We start from the raw sequence: 15,705 nt of genomic DNA, 5'->3' as shown, positions 1-15,705 counted from the left end.
TCTCCTGAGAGTTGTGCTTGGAACTGTATCTCGAGGGCAGTGATGGGCTTGTGTGAATCCATCCCAGGGGCCTTGGGACCTGCATTTGGTAGTAGCCTCCCTGGTATTTAGTCCAAGTCAGTAAACAGGGAATAGAGAGAAACTGATGGCTCCCCTCCAGAATGGAGCCTCAATATGTAAACTCTTTCCCTTATTCAAGAAAACTTGGAAGAGGAGAAGGAAAATGTGCACATTGCCTGTGCCCCAGAGGGAAAGAACACCCAGGAAAGGAGGGCAGAGAAGGCCTGAGGAAGGGCCAGTGCCTGAGCTCAGATGCAGATTAGAAAGCTTGGGGAGCGGGAAGAGGAAAGAAGAGCAGCAGCAACCCTTCCCAGCATCATTGGAAACGTGTTGGCCCGGGCTTCTTCCTTCCTAGCTGATCCTCAATTCTCTGTCTCCTGTTTTCCATTCAGTCAGAATCACCCAATGGGAAAGGCAACCCACCTGTCCCCTCAGCACTGCCTGCACTTTTGGAAAAGTAAGTATGTCCCTTTTCCTCTTAACTTTGGGGATCTCTGAGGAAATTTCCCCAACTCACCTTTCCTCCCAACCTCACTCCCCAAATGCGATGGAAAGCAAATTAAGTTCTAGGGGAAATGAATGGGACTCTGAGACCCACGAAGATTTCAGACCCAGTTTGCAAAATTCCTGGACCAGGAAGATGCTGCAGCTGAGTCCAAGTGTGCCTCCGTCCCAGAAGAGCCCAGAGGGGACAGAAGCCTTCTTTAGTCAATGGGATCCTTTGGGCTACAGATACAAGAAAGCCCCAACTCAAAGGGGTTTAAATAGTAGGTCCACAGATGAGGCTTTTCCAGATGTGGTACAGCAAGGCCCCAGCTCAACCTCTACAATTTCCTTTTCTCTGCCCACTTTGTATGTTGACTTCATCAGCAGGTTTGTGGCAAATGGCTACTACTTCCAGGTATTTCATCCAGACATGACAACATCTACAGGAAGAAAGGGACCATCTCTTTCCATGTTTCTTTCTTAGGAATGAACTCAGAAATCTTTTTTCAGTCTTCCTTCTTATCTTGTTAGCAAATTTGGAACACGCTCCCTTTCTAAACCAATCACAGGCTTTAGGAATGAGATTGTCATCATGGGCTTAAACTATGCCCTAGAGATGGGAAGAGCGTGTCAGCTTCCCATTGACCAAAATGGCTCCATGAAGAAGAGTAAATTCATGAGCAAAATCACGTTGCTTTTAGGAAGTAGGAGGGAGAGTGAGTATTGAATTTGCAACAAACAGTGTCTGCTACGCCTACCTTTTCTAGGCACCTATGCAATTTGCAGGTCCTTTTATCCTCAACCAAAGCAAGGCAGGCTATTTCTACATACTCAGAGGAGTTTATAACTTGCTTTTCCAGTTCTTTCATTTGCTTGCTGGAAAACATCTGGATCACAGCTGCCACCTCTCAGAACTTTCCCCACGTGTCTTTCCTCATTTGGTAAAACATACACCTCTATTCTTCCTTCTTCCTTGCCTTGAGACAGCTTTAGTCCTTCATTTTTCATTGATGTTAGAATAGTTTGGCTTGGCCTGGCAAGGAATGTCTGTGTTGGGCCCCTTTTTTAGTACAGACAAACTCCCAGCTCCCCACCCCCAGACTCAGCCTGTTTTCCTCACCTCTCAGAATATGCAAGCACCAACCTGTCGTTCAGTGACTCTCCCCCCATTAATCTTGACGTTTGCGAGACAATTCCTCACTTTGCCACCTCACCCCAGGGAAAGCTAACAAGTTCTTCATGTTGTGTAGGGTGCTTTTGTCTGTTTCTCTGTTTCTTTGTTTTCTTGATCACTACAGGGACATTGTAAAGGGGTGACAAACTAACAACCACGTGGAAGTAACCGAGGCTACAGAATTTTACCAAGTCCCTAAAGTCATAGTGTCTAGTCCATGGTCTCTGAATTTCTCCAGAAATGGTCATCTGATACCCTGAGTGAGAAGCGCACTGAAATTCTCCCTTCCAGTCCTGCCTTTGGACACACCAACCCCTTTTTCCCAGCAAGGCTCCATTCCTAACTGTTGACCTGCAGAGCAGGTTAAGGCAGAAAATCCATGTCCCCTCTCTCCCCAGCAGACTCTCATGATGGGGCAGGACCTGGACTCTGTAGAATGAATGCTCAGGCCTGCTGAGAGCTTCCATCTGAGGCAGTGGAGGTCATCAAGAACCTGAACTCTCCTTGGTAGGAGCAGGCGAGGTGCAAAATGGGGGACAGCAGGCAGCAGCCCTGAATCAGGAGTGGCAACGAATGAGGATCAAAGGTGGCAGCACCATTCCAGGGGGTTAGAACCAGGAGAGATAGGGACAGAGTGAGGATTCAGGCAAGTCAAGCAAGAAGCTGTCTGCTGCTCATTCTTATGGGCTATTTAGAGAGACCACCATGATACATTACCCATGCTGTAGTTGACTTGCCTGTTGGGAATATACCCAGCCTATGAAGATGGCTGCAAAAAGGGGAGGGGATGTTCAAAGGAGGAGGGATTCAGACTAACAACAGCTTCCCCCTCTGGATTTCTAAAAGATGCTAAGTAATTTTCATCTAAATTTACGGAACTGAAAATATCGATTGCCAAGAGGCTGACAATGAGACAATCTGTGAGTGAAAATGAATTCGTATCTTCCATTCTAACAGAAATACAGTTGATTCTAGCCACCTTTTCCATACTGTTAAAGAGAAATAATGCATTATGCATTATTAAATAATGCATTATTAAATAATGCATTAACATGCATTGCTTTCTAGATTGCTGTTTTTAAATGATCTCACATTTCCCTAAGCATACAGTGACTAAGCAGGTAGGGAATTGGCTAAGCTCATGAAAGATGATGAGAAGATCATTATGCCTGTGGATACTTCACAAGCAAATACCTAACTGCAGACTGCACTCGCAATATGACTTGAGAGAATTCTGAACCTTGTTCTTGCAGGTCACTTCATAGTAACCTGTTCTTCACCTCAGCAAGGGTCTAGGAACCTGTAGATTTAGAGAAAAATAGAGAGAGTAATATTTAAAATTAGTATTAAAGGTTAAAATAGAACAAGGCTCAAGAACAGTTTCATAAGTAGAAAAAGCTATTTATTCATAGTCTTTCATTTTTCATTCCTTCAACAATTAATAACCAAGAGCCAGGCACCTAGAATGCACCCAAGGAGCTCGCAGTATAATGGGAAAGACAGATGGGAAACAGCCTATTGTAATACAATGTGATGGGTGATATCAGAAGGAAGTACAGGTTACCAAGGGAGTAAGACACAAGAAAATGATCACGCAACCCAGTTTTGGTATGGGGGGTCGGGGGACGGAGGCTTAGAAAATGTTTCCTCTAGGAATTTACTTTAAAAGTTAAACATGAAGGTCATATAGTTAACCAGGTGAATAGGAGGTTAACAACATTCCATGCTCTAAGGCAAGAAAGTATGGAGTAGTCAAGGAACACTACTGATGATTTATCACATGCTTACAATACTTATTATTTATTACATGCTTTTTGCCAAATGCTGTTCTAATTGCTTTACATTAATGATCTCATTTAATCCTTACAATAATACCATGAGGCAGGTATACTATTAATTTCTTTATTTTATAGATGAGGAAACTGAAACTCAGTGAAATCATCACTTGCCTGAAGTTACACAGCTAGTAGATAGCAGAATTCATGTGCTTAACCACTTAATAGACCCTCAACTGGAAGAACAGAAAGAAGTTCAGTGTGACTGGTGAGAAGAGAGTGGATTTAAGAGCAATTTTTGAAAAAGCTCCTGTGAGCTATTGTGAAAGAAGCTGGTGACTACCTGGGTGTGGAGTGGAGGGCAGAGTGGGTGGGAGCAGAGGGTGTACACAGAGCCATTCACTGAGGGATCAGCGCCATCGTACATGCGGATGGTGCACAGGGCTGCTTTCATAAGGGGGGCCATTAAACTGCTGTATCACAGAGCAAATTTTCACTATAATTTGTAAAATAACCATTTGCTACACTTTGGGAGCCCTCAGGATAAATTGCTTAAAGGTTTTATATGACATTAAATATATACAGTAAAGAACTCCCCTTTGCTGATAGTATTCTGGAATGGATTAGCCCTCAATCAACTAGTAGTGGACCCCAGAAACCTGGGATTGAGTAACAGAGATTAAGGAAGCTACTGTAGCCCAGGTCCCCCGGGCTGGGCTTGTCTGAGGGAGCCTCGGCAGTGGGGGTGGCTTAGAGACCTAGATGAGCCCGAGAAGGTAAGATCTGTCCATTGGAAAGGATTGGAGTCACTTTCAAATATTGTTAACCATGTGGAAAAAATAGACTCTACTATATCTGCAGGTCACACAACACATTTCGATAAAACAGCCCCTCATGTTACTGAGAGCTGAGCACAATGACAAATGTTTTTGACCCAGTGGACATGAGAGAACAATGAGCCTTATTCTAATTAATCATCCCCAAAAGAAAGCATGCAAGATTATGGCCTAGGAATAGATGCCAAGATCCATGAGTGTCTGGCCCAGAAGTCCTTAGGTGGGCACAAGCTGTGCTCAGCTCCACGTTTATAGGCATGCATAGGGATTCCTTCAGCTCAACCCAAGCACTGAGTTCTCAGGAAATAGTCATTTACATAGAGGACCTGCCCATTTTGTAAGATTAACGGGCAGGGATGAGATGAGCCACGGTGAAGTCAATACAACTCAGCAAACAATTAAAGGCACTTACTATGTACCAAGCACCATTCAAACTGACTGTCTCCCTGCAATCACAGTCATATGGAGGGATGGACATGTGTATAAAACATAAAAGTGCCCTAGCTCCAAGTTATGCTATAAAAGAGGTGCAATGAGGGTATAAAGGGAGGGAGAGATCAACTTTAACCAGAGGGTGTGAGACAGAGGAAAACATTAGCAACAGTTCCACAAAGGAAAAGGTATTTGAACAATCTTTAAAATGCATAGGGAGAAAATTCCAGATAGTTGGAGAAGATAGTTAAGGAACTATAAGCTCAGTCTAAGGGTCAGGAAATAACAGTAAACATTTTACACCCTACCATATTTCATAAAATAATTGCTTTCCCTACCCTTGGCTGTAGCTGTGTTTTTCTGCTCTTGTTCCAGTCATTAGGACAAATAGGAAACGGCACATTAGGCAAAGATCGCATGGAAGGGAGTGGATAATGTAATTTTAAAAAGGAGAAATGTTATGAATAGCTGATATTTTTAGAGCATTATCTTTCTTGTTCACAATGGGTTTTGGTTTCCAGCCTGATGAAATGTAAATTTTACAAGGTCTGAGGGAAACCAAGACATGGGAGACTGATGCCGAGAATGAGGAGACTCATAAAGCCTGTCTAAGAGGTCGGGGAGGGTGGCAGCTGTGATCTGTCAGAGTCCTGGCTGAAAAGCTCTGCTCGCTGTTCTGCCTCGTTCGAGGGCTCCTCCATGACAAGACTCCCATTGGGATTCCAGACACCTAGGTAAGCTGCAGGATTTATAGAGAAGGCATGGCCACCAGTATACTTCCTTTAAACTCATGATTTCATACCTCAAATGGGCTCCCAGCACCGTCAGCCATCCTACTGTGATCTTCTAGCACGTGTGTCCCCCCACCTCCACCCCATGATTCTTACACCTTCTCTTCCCTCTTCAAGCCTTCCTAGACCTCCCTACCTCTCACTTGTAGCAGATGACCTTGTCTTCCATTTTATAGAGAAAATTTAAGCTATCAGATAGGAGGATCCCTCTCATCTTCCTTTGCCAAACTCCCAGCTCACCATCTTCATTTCCTTCCTCCCTTTGTTATGACCAAGGAGAAGTTTCTCCACCTTTCTAAGGTCTGTCCCTACTTTCTTTTTTCAAAGAATTTATTCCTTTGGTCCTCCCCTTTCTCTCATCTCCTCTACTGGATCATTTCTATCCACATTCAAATGTGCTTTCATCCCTTGACCCACTTTTTCAGCTACTTGTTCCCCTGACAGTCTTCTATTCCCTGTCCTTGTCAAATTCCTGTCCACGTCTCCCCCTTTCTCACCTCCCATTCTTCCCTCAGTCCGTTCCAATCTGTCTTTGCTCCTACTGTGTAACCAAAGCTCCTCTTGCCCTCCATGTTATCCAATCCAATAGTTGCCTTTTCTGTACTTATCTGACTCGGGCTCTCAAAAGTGTGTGCGTGACACACTTAATGCTCCCTCCTTGACACACTCTCCTTTTGTTATCAAATGGGGGTCCCACTGCGCGCTGCTTACAAAATCACTACTCACAAATAGTAGAAAGGAACGGTGCCTTTAATCAGAATGCTGGCAATCTGGGGAGATGGTGGACTCAGTGTCCCCAAAAACCACCTCCAAAGATTCTGCTCAGCCATGAAACTTTTAAAGGGAAGGAGGGAAGTAATCTCAGTTAGTCATTGGAATGGGGGTCAGAGTGGTCACCATCCCCCCACTGCATGTAGGCTCGTTCACTCTAGATGTTATCTTGTTCACACAGTTTGGTCACACGGTTTGTTTGGGAGATTACTGAAGGGGAAGCTAGGGAAGAGATCTGGTCATCTGTTAATTACTTATTCTTCATTTCTACCTCTTTGATCTACGGAAAGAACCAACAAGTTAGGCAAGGTATCATGTAATTAAAAGATTTGAAAGGTGTGCGTGAGCTGGAGATGAGTAGAGCATGGGGGTGCCTGACTTAAAAGGGGTAAGAGACCTGTACTCAGAAAACTATAAGTTACTGATGAAAGAAATCAAAGACGACACAAACAGATGGAGAGATATACCATGTTCTTGGATCGGAAGAATCAATATTGTGAAAATGACTATACTACCCAAAGCAATCTACAGATTCAATGCAATCCCTATCAAATTACCAAGGATATTTTTCACAGAATTAAAACAAAAAATTTTACCTTTTGTATGGAAACACAAAAGACCCCGAATAGTGAAAACAATCTTGAGAAAGAAAAACGAAGCTGGAGGAATCAGGCTCCTGGACTTCAGACTATACTACAAAGCTACAGTAATCAAGACAGTATGCTACTGGCACAAAAACAAATATAGATCAATGGAACAGGATAGAAAGTCCAGAGATAAACCCATGCACCTATGGTCACCTAATCAATGACAAAGGAGGCAAGAATAAACAATGGAGAAAAGACAGTCCCTTCAATAAGTGGCACTGGGAAAACTGGACAGCTACATGTAAAAGAATGAAATTAGAACACTCCCTAACAGCATACACAAAAATAAACTCAAAATGGATTAAAGACCTAAATGTAAGGCTGGACACTATAAAACTCTTAGAGGAAAACATAGGCAAAACACTCTTTGACATAAATCGCAGCAAGATCTTTTTTGACCCACCTCCTAGAGTAAGGGAAATAATCAAAAATAAACAAATGAGACCTAATGAAACTTAAAAGCTTTTGCACAGCAAAGGAAACTACAAACAAGACGAAAAGACAATCCTCAGAATGGGAGAAAATATTTGCAAAGGAAGCAACTGGCAAGGGGTTAATCTCCAAAATATACCAGCAGCTCATGCAGCTCAATATCAAAAAACAAACAACCCAACCAAAAAATGGGCAGAAGACCTAAATAGACATTTCTACAAAGAAGACACACAGATGGCCAAGAGGCACATGAAAAGATGCTCAACATCACTAATTATTAGGGAAATGCAAATCAAAACTACAATGAGGTATCACCTCAGACCAGACAGGATGGCCATCATCAAAAAGTCTACAAACAATAAATGCTGGAGAGGATGTGAAGAAAAGGGAACCCTCCTACATTCTAGGTGAGAATGTAAATTGATACAGCCACTATGGAGAACAGTCTGGAGGTTCCTTAAAAAACTAAAACTAGAACTACCATATGACCCAGCAATCCCACTCCTGGGCATATACGCAGAGAAAAGCATAATTCCAAAAGATACATGCACCCCAGTGTTCATTGCAGCACTATTTGCAATACACAGGACATGGAAGCAACCTAAATGTCCATCAACAGAGGAATGGATAAAGAAGATGTGGTACATATATACGATGGAACATTCCTCAGCCATAAGAAGGAATAAAACTGTGTCATTTTCAGAGACATGGATGGACCTAGAGACTGTCATACAGAGTGAAGTAAGTCCGAAAGAGAAAAACAAATATCATATATTAATGCACATATGTGGAATCTAGAAAAATGGTACAGATGAACCTATTTGAGAGAACAAACATATGGACACCAAGGGGGGAAGGGGTGGTGGTGGGATGAACTGGGAGATTGAGATTGACATATATACACTACTATGTATAAAATAGATAACTAATGAGAACCTACTGTATAGCACAAGGAACTCTACTCAGTGCTCTGCGGTGACCTAAATGGGAAGGAAATCCAAAAAGGAGGGGATATTTGTATACGTATAGCTGATTCACTTTGCTCTACAGCGGAAACGAACACAACATTGTAAAAAATGTTATTCCAAAAAAAAAAAAATCGTCACAGGAAAAAAAAAGTTAATTACAATATAGCTTTGCTAAAGTGACAAGAAAATGGGCTTCCTGCTGAGGGCAGTTTCCTGCAAAGAGCTGCTTACACTCTCTCAGCTCCCAGGACTCCATGCTTTCCGGGTTCTCCTCTTACCTCTGTGGCTGCTACTTCTCAGCTCCTCCACAGGCTCCTCCTCCACCTGAACTAAGGACAGAGATGCCTGTGGCTTGGTCCTGGGTCCTCTTCTCAATTTTCCTCATACTATGTCCCCAGACAGTCTTATCCATTCCCCTGGCTTTAAATACCATCTATATTCTGAATATCTCCAGCCTAGAGCTCTTCTCTCACTCACTTTGGTATATCCAACTACCAACTTGACATCTCCACCTGGATACCTCACAGGCATCAAAAATCTTGTCCAGAAGTTAATTCTTACCTCATTGCTCCTCTTCAGTTCCTCAAACATCTCCACATCTTTTGTATCCCGAGGTGTTCACACATCCTGGATCCTCTACCTGGGAGGATCTTCCCTCTGCTATAGATGTGGCTGACTTCTCATCTTTCAGGTCTGTGCTTCAGTTACTCCATCTCTGAGAGGCCTTTTCTGGCCACTCAATCTAAGCAGATTCTCTCCTCATTATTTTCTGTCATTGCACAGAGTTTGTTTCTCTCATAAAAGTTATCACAATTTGTAATTAATTTCATATTTTTTCTTTCCTTTTTTGGGCATTCTCTCCTGCTGTGCTCCGTGTTGGCAAAGGCCTTTTCTTTTGTTTTCTAATGTATCCCCAGCACATTACAAGGTGCCTGTGACTTAGCACTGGGTAGATATTTACATGAATGAAGCAGAAGATGGACTACAGGGATGGGATGACTCTGAACGTTTGGTCCACCTCCATCTTCCTCCTCTTAGTGCCCTGGAGCTCCCAATATCTGTCTGTCCACTCAGAGCCTCTCCTGGAATAAGAATAAAAGTGGATTAGAGAGCAGGAGGAAAAAGGCAAGCTGGTGCAGTACTTGATGTCTGGGGGCCCCAGGAGGATTCATGGACTAAGGCCTTTATAAAATCTTAAGGTAGAAAGATTGAAATAAATTCAATCCAGAATGAGTTTCCTCACTTCCGGCCAGGAACAGAACAAAGACATGGTTTGGTTTTCAGAAGTCCCATCTGTCCCTGAAAGGACGCCCTGTACTTCCTTCTTCTTGCTAGTGGGAAGACGAACGGGGACCTGGATTGTGAGGCCTCTGCTTCCGTCCCGACTCCAAGCTGCCTGGAGGGGTTTAGCCAGGAGACCAAGGCCAGGATGGAGGAAGAAGCATACAAGAAGGGGTGAGTCAGCCTTCAGCAGCCCTGAGGTCACCTGGCATTGCTCAAAAGATACCTTCCCACGGGCCTTTCCTGTCTCTTAGAGGATTTAGGGAAGCAACCCGTGGCCCTGGGACCTCCTTGCCTGAGTAAGGAACTACATAGGAAAGAGCAGTACTGTTCCACAGGAAAGACAGGAGGAAACGAGGCAAGAGTGTGTGGTAGATAATAACTAGGCTGCCCTCTTTTTTAGGCAGAAAGCCACCAGAATGATCTGGAAATCAGGGGCCCTGGGTGGGTTCCTCTTGGTGGTGCCTGAGGCTTCCTGACACATGCCCAGAGCAGTCACGCCACTGCCAGCAGTGCCCAGGAGCAGCTGCAGCCCCACTTCCTGGAACTGCCCCAGCCATCCCTTCTTCCTGTCAAAGGAGTCCCCTTTCAGCTGCCCCCTTCTCTAATTGAGCTTCAATAGCACTTTTGGCTCGTTGTTAGTCACTGATGAGGCAGAATACTGAGCAAGGCCCCAGCTAAGCCAGGTAGAGAAGTACCTCTGTCCAGGTACCACATCCTGAGCTTCTTTCCCAGTAGCTCCTGAGGGAGATACAGCTTCCCTCTGACGTGGGACCTGTGGGCTTCGGTGTGGTGGCCACCTGCACCGTGGTGGGGTTGCCCCAACCCAACTGTGCTAGCCTTAAACACTCAGCTGTAGGACAAGCAAAAATTATGTTCAAGGTAATATTAAACCTGGGAGAAGGAAGTCAGAGGGTTTCTCTTGGAAAGCCTGTCTTTTCACCCACACCTGTCCTCTGTACTTAGAATGCAGGGGAGTGAATGCTTCCATCAGCTTTGTGAACATTTACTGTGAACCTGTGTGCCTTTCACTTTCACAAAGCTTCCCAACAAGCCTGTGTGACAGGTGTCACCTTCCCCAGGTCAAACCATACACCTGGCACTTCCTCAAAATGTTCCAACATCCGTGCAATGAGTGCCAGCCTCTCCTTTTTACAGGGGAGGAGCTGAGGCTCCAAGGCCACACAGTCCTTAGCCCTCCCAAATCGTTTGTAGAAGAATCCAGCCAGGAGACTCTGCACCCATATTTTTTCCCTGTCTCTTTTGTCACACTTTCACATAAACAGGAAGAATGGCCGAGGGGTGAGGGGAAATCATCCTGACAGGAGCCACCATAGGATGCGGTGGAGCTTCCCAGCTTTTTCCTCTTGTTTGGAACCACAGGAAGTGAGTGTGTAATCATCAGAGATGCTCAGTGCCTCCTCTAGCAACTCAGGAAAGGATGCTCCGCCCCTGGCCTTTCCAGACTCAATTGTTCGTTGTTGCCTCCCAGATACCAGGAAGGTCTAAAGAAGACCAAGGAGCTTCAAGACCTGAAGGAGGAAGAAGAACAGAAGACCGAGAGCCCTGAGGAAGCTGAAGAGGCAGAAGAAACTGAGGAAGAGGAAAAGGAGCAGAGAAGCAGGTTGGAGCCCTCGCCATTGCTGAAATGGGTCCCAATTCATTTCATTGCACAACATCCCTGGAGGTGCCAGTCCAGGGCAGTTGTGGGTCTAGGGCCCGAGTGAGCAGCCAACAGAAACCAAGAGGGCACTCATGTTGGAGGAGGAGGCAAAGGAAATCCCAAAGAGCTCAAATAGTTAATAAGAGGATGTTTGCAAGAGCTGAGGGGTCAGGGGTTGTCAGGGGCTGGACCGGCAGCAACCAGCAGTTCTCAGGAGCTGAGAAAATGCGAGGGACCACGGTTAGCTCATTGCCCAACCATTCCCATGAAAGAGCCAAGTTCAAGGAAGTTGGCCTGAAGCCCTAGAGGGGAGCTGGGACAGAGAGAACACAGGGAGGTAGGGGATGAACTCGACTTTGTGGCAAAGGAAGTGTCCAACAGGTTCTTTCCATGGTGATCAAACAAGTTTGGTCGTCTGGACATTGTTTTCACTTTGGTTTGGAAATACTTGGATTTTTCCTTTTAATATACTTTATATTTCAAGTGCATTTTCCACTAAATCATGAAAGATATATGTAACAGTAGATAAAGGTAATGTAGATCCTGCATCTTAATCAATTAACCTAATCAGCTGCTACCTTTGGGACAGGGTATGTGTCTGTGCCTCATTGCTGGCAGACTCTGGAAATCACATGCACCCAATGAATAAGGTAATAAAATGCGGATTAGAAGTGAGATGGACATGCTTCAAAACACATAGGAATGACCAGTAGAGCCTAGTTGGTGGAAGATTCAACCAGAGTGAGAGGTGTCAGCCTGCATGAGTCAACCCCAGTGTTCAAGGGGAGAGCTGGAGAAAGGGCTTCACTATTGGAAACAAACCTGTGCAAGGGCACACCACCTCCCCTAAGGAGAGAAGCCCAGTTTTCACAATGAAAGCACAGTCCCTACTCCAAGTGGCTTGTTCCTATCCTTCTTGGTCTTCTGTCCCTCCTGGGTGTCCTCTGCTCTTGTTTTCCAGGCAACCAGACTGTCTTCTCTCCTTTAATGCAGTCAAGCCCAGGCCTGGGCTTCAGCCCTTTCTTTGGCTCCCTTCAAAACAGAAACACAGGCTGGGACTTCTAACCCTTCCAAACACTGGGAAAGAACAAAAAAGAACTAAACAGAGAGAGTACATGGAATATAAACAGTCTGGTTTACAAAGCACAGGGCTGGAATCCTTATCTAGCTAATTTGATCTTGGGAGATTGTCCCTCCCATTTCATGAAATCCCAGAGGAAGTAAGCCTGTGCCCGGCTTCCCCTCTATCCAGCTCCTGGTCAGCAGCACATGGCAATGGCCGCCCTTTGCATCCAACATCCAAGAGTATCCTCTTGGTCCTGCTGAGGATACTGAAAGGCCTCGTTCTCTTTCCCAACTTCTGCTCCCTCTCAGATTCACTTCTTGGTCTTATGAACATGCCTGTACCTCAGGTGGTGGATACCAGGCATCAGCACAGCCCTGAGATGGGTCCTCAGCCTTCAGCACATTGTGTAGCTTCACCTGTTCAGGCCCAGCAGTGTGGCATCATCTTCTCTATAACGACAGACACTGCTATCATAGAAACTGTCCACCCACAGTTATAGGGTCCCTTCCTCACCTGTCACCAAAGCCAGACTAGCCCCGAGAGCTGTTGTGTTCAGCGCCAGGCAATCCATTCATTCGCAAATCCCTTACATACACAGTTGCCTATAGGCACCTGTACTCAAGCATGATTCCCCCCACGAAATTTTGGCATCTCATTAACAAGCAAGGTCTAAGGTTATTAAAAGTTCCATGTCCTACTTAGTGCATTTTAAAAACACTGAGCTAACCCCAGCAGCTGGCCCCTTATTTAAGAGATTCAGCATCAAACACTAGAGTCTTTTTATCTGAATCTCTCCTCTATTATAATAATATGTAATAATATAATCTGTTGTCAATATTACTTTCTGGAGGATCAGCTTAAGTGAACTTTGGGTGAATCCACCCAATATCTTAACCATATTAAAACACAGAACACAGTCTTCTGACATTTAGGTAATGCATGGAACAAGTGAGACTCATAAGATGCAACAGGGAACTGTTGTCTTTTCTCCCACTGTCTGTTCACACTGGCCTTTTGGGGTTAAGATGATATTAGGCAGACTCCTTTACTCTTCCAATAACTCTCAGAAAATAGAAGTCCTCTGGTCAAGTTTAAGTCCCAAGAATAACCTCATTTCAGTAATGAAAATGGCCAGTTCCCTGAAATAGTCAAAAGCCTGAACTTCTCCCCATACCCCCTGGCCTCCAGCTCCACTCTGCTTCAGGAAGGAAGCCTATAGTGGAGACAGAGCTGACTTCTTGCTCTCTGCCACTCCCGCCCTCCACCCCAGCTGTGCTAATGCAGCGCCTGACCTCTCCAGAGCTAACGTTGGGAAAGGGGGTGGAGATCAAGGGTAGGAAAGGTATTACCTGACTGGTCTTCTTGTGAGCGGGTTCCAGGCCTTAGCAGGCATTTAAGGTTGACCTTCTGATTTTGTTCAGTGTGGTGTTTTATGGGACCTTCAGAGAAAAGCACCCCTCCTACCCCCCAGCTCACACATGTTCACACCATTTCTGAGGATCTCTCAACTGCAGGTCCCCTTATGAGGTCGAATGCAGCTCTTCTGGCCAGCTACTTAAAATCCCTCTCTCAGTCCTTGGGCAGCTGGAAGTATACCCTCCACGCTCAGCTTCTAGGTAGCATTTCCGGGCAGGGTCTATGACATCCCATGCCAGCCTTCCTTCTCCTGACTACATCCAGTTACTGTGAAATATGCACCTTTGACCCACTAGTGGTGGGAGGATGGTTTTCCGTATCGTGGCCCCCTGCTCTGATGCCACCAAGCAGTTCAGCAAGATTCTCACTCTTCACATCTCTCAGGTGGGAGTCACGCATAGTCTACTCACTGTGCCCCCAAATTACAACATATCGAGCTCGCCAAGCAGCATCTCCGAAGCCCCTCTCTCCAGGCCCAGGTGAGAGGGCAGCAACCTCACCCTTCCCAATGGAGGAGTAGGTAGACCTCAGAACAACCAAAAATGGATTTCCAAAGGAATTCTATTTCTAATCTAATTCCATTTCTAACAACTTTTGTAGGCTGGAAATGGGTAACCAGCTAAGGGTCACGAAGCCAGATCTTGCCCTCCTCCTTTGCCAGCCCACTTAAGGATGGGGTGAGAGTGGGATTCTCCCTGCTCCAGCAGATTGTTTTGGAACACAGAAATACAGCCCAAAAGAGAGACTGTGTCTTAGCATCCAGTTGTATCTGAATAGAAATTAAAGAAACTAAATGGGGCTGAAAGAAACTAAGCTTCCACTTCCAAATTCTCTCTCCCCAACAGTCGTGAAAGTGGCCAATGATTTTCACCTCAGCTCATGTACTCACTGTTTTGCTTTGCTTAATTGTTCCTGAAACAATCATCAGTGGGTCCAACATGGAAGAGAAACCAACCAGTGCTTTAGCATCCAAGGCAGGCACTCTGAGCATCTGATCCCTTTCTATGGAAGAGTATGTGTTGAGTCTCTGTACCACTGTCAGGCACCTAGCTCTCTGCTATTAGAATAGCAGAGAGAGAGAATAGCTAATCTGCTATTAGCTCTCTGAATTAGAGCTCTCTGCTTCTCAGCAAATGGTCTGCATATTTCAGTGTCTGTGTGAGCCTCAGGATCTTCAGAAAGACCTCATGTCCCTTTTCTCACCTCTTTCATTTGGTGATCCTCAGTATTCTCACTGTTATTTTTTAAACTAGATCCGGGATTAGAAACAGGAAGAAATTCTAGCTTAATGAATGTGTCCAAGGCTTCTCCAGAGAGCTCTAAGAATGGACTCTTCAAAGCAGACCATCTGACCAAATGTCTTTTCAAGGGGCCACAAAAAAGAGTGGAAAAATTGAAAGGCAGTGGGGAAAAGAGGAAGAGGGAAAAGTGGAGTGAAGCAGGCAAAAAACAGAGGGGGAGGGTTGAAAGGAAAGGAGGGAAGAGAGAAAAGAGAGAGATGAGAGGGAAGAGAAAAGTGTGGAGAGAGCAGAGAAAGTGGAGGAGGGGTTATTTGGGAATGAAGATTAATAGGGCTGAGAAAACGTCTTGAATAAGTCACCCAGAGGTTGCTGGAGGCCCCGGGACAGTTTGAAGTGAACTCTTGAGGTTGATCTGGTTCCTTGAATTACTTGTCCAGTAATTTATTACTCAACGTTGAGAGTCTTCTAGGAGTTTATCACAGTCCTTCCACTCTAGATACAGTCAGATGTGGAACTGAGGACAACAAATTAGGCATCTGAACATGGAGGCGGGGGACAGGTTAGAACTCGGAACTGATCACTGGTACCACTAAGTGCAGAAAAGCTGTTGGTCCTGTCTGGTTGCATGGGAGAATGGGTCAGCCAACCTGGTATCTTGGGGCTTGG

At 45.0% G+C, this 15,705-nt stretch overlaps 1 protein-coding gene across 2 annotated transcripts in view; it reads left to right on the top strand.

Moving 5' to 3' along the window:
- IRAG1 (inositol 1,4,5-triphosphate receptor associated 1) overlaps positions 1–15,705 on the top strand; it is a 119,571-nt gene that overhangs the window by 100,194 nt on the left and 3,672 nt on the right. Inside the window, exons 17-19 of one of the 2 annotated variants that reach the window (XM_060018488.1) lie at positions 453–517; positions 9,708–9,827; positions 11,146–11,277. In XM_060018488.1, coding sequence (XP_059874471.1) covers positions 453–517; positions 9,708–9,827; positions 11,146–11,277 — 317 coding nt within the window. The remainder of the gene's footprint in view (positions 1–452; positions 518–9,707; positions 9,828–11,145; positions 11,278–15,705) is intronic. The other variant, XM_060018489.1, reaches the window with a different exon arrangement.

Source organism: Delphinus delphis, chromosome 8, assembly GCF_949987515.2.
Source record: "Delphinus delphis chromosome 8, mDelDel1.2, whole genome shotgun sequence".
NCBI lineage: Eukaryota > Metazoa > Chordata > Mammalia > Artiodactyla > Delphinidae > Delphinus > Delphinus delphis.
Note: the sequence above shows the minus strand (reverse complement) of the source record. Positions and strands in the feature narration are given on the sequence as shown.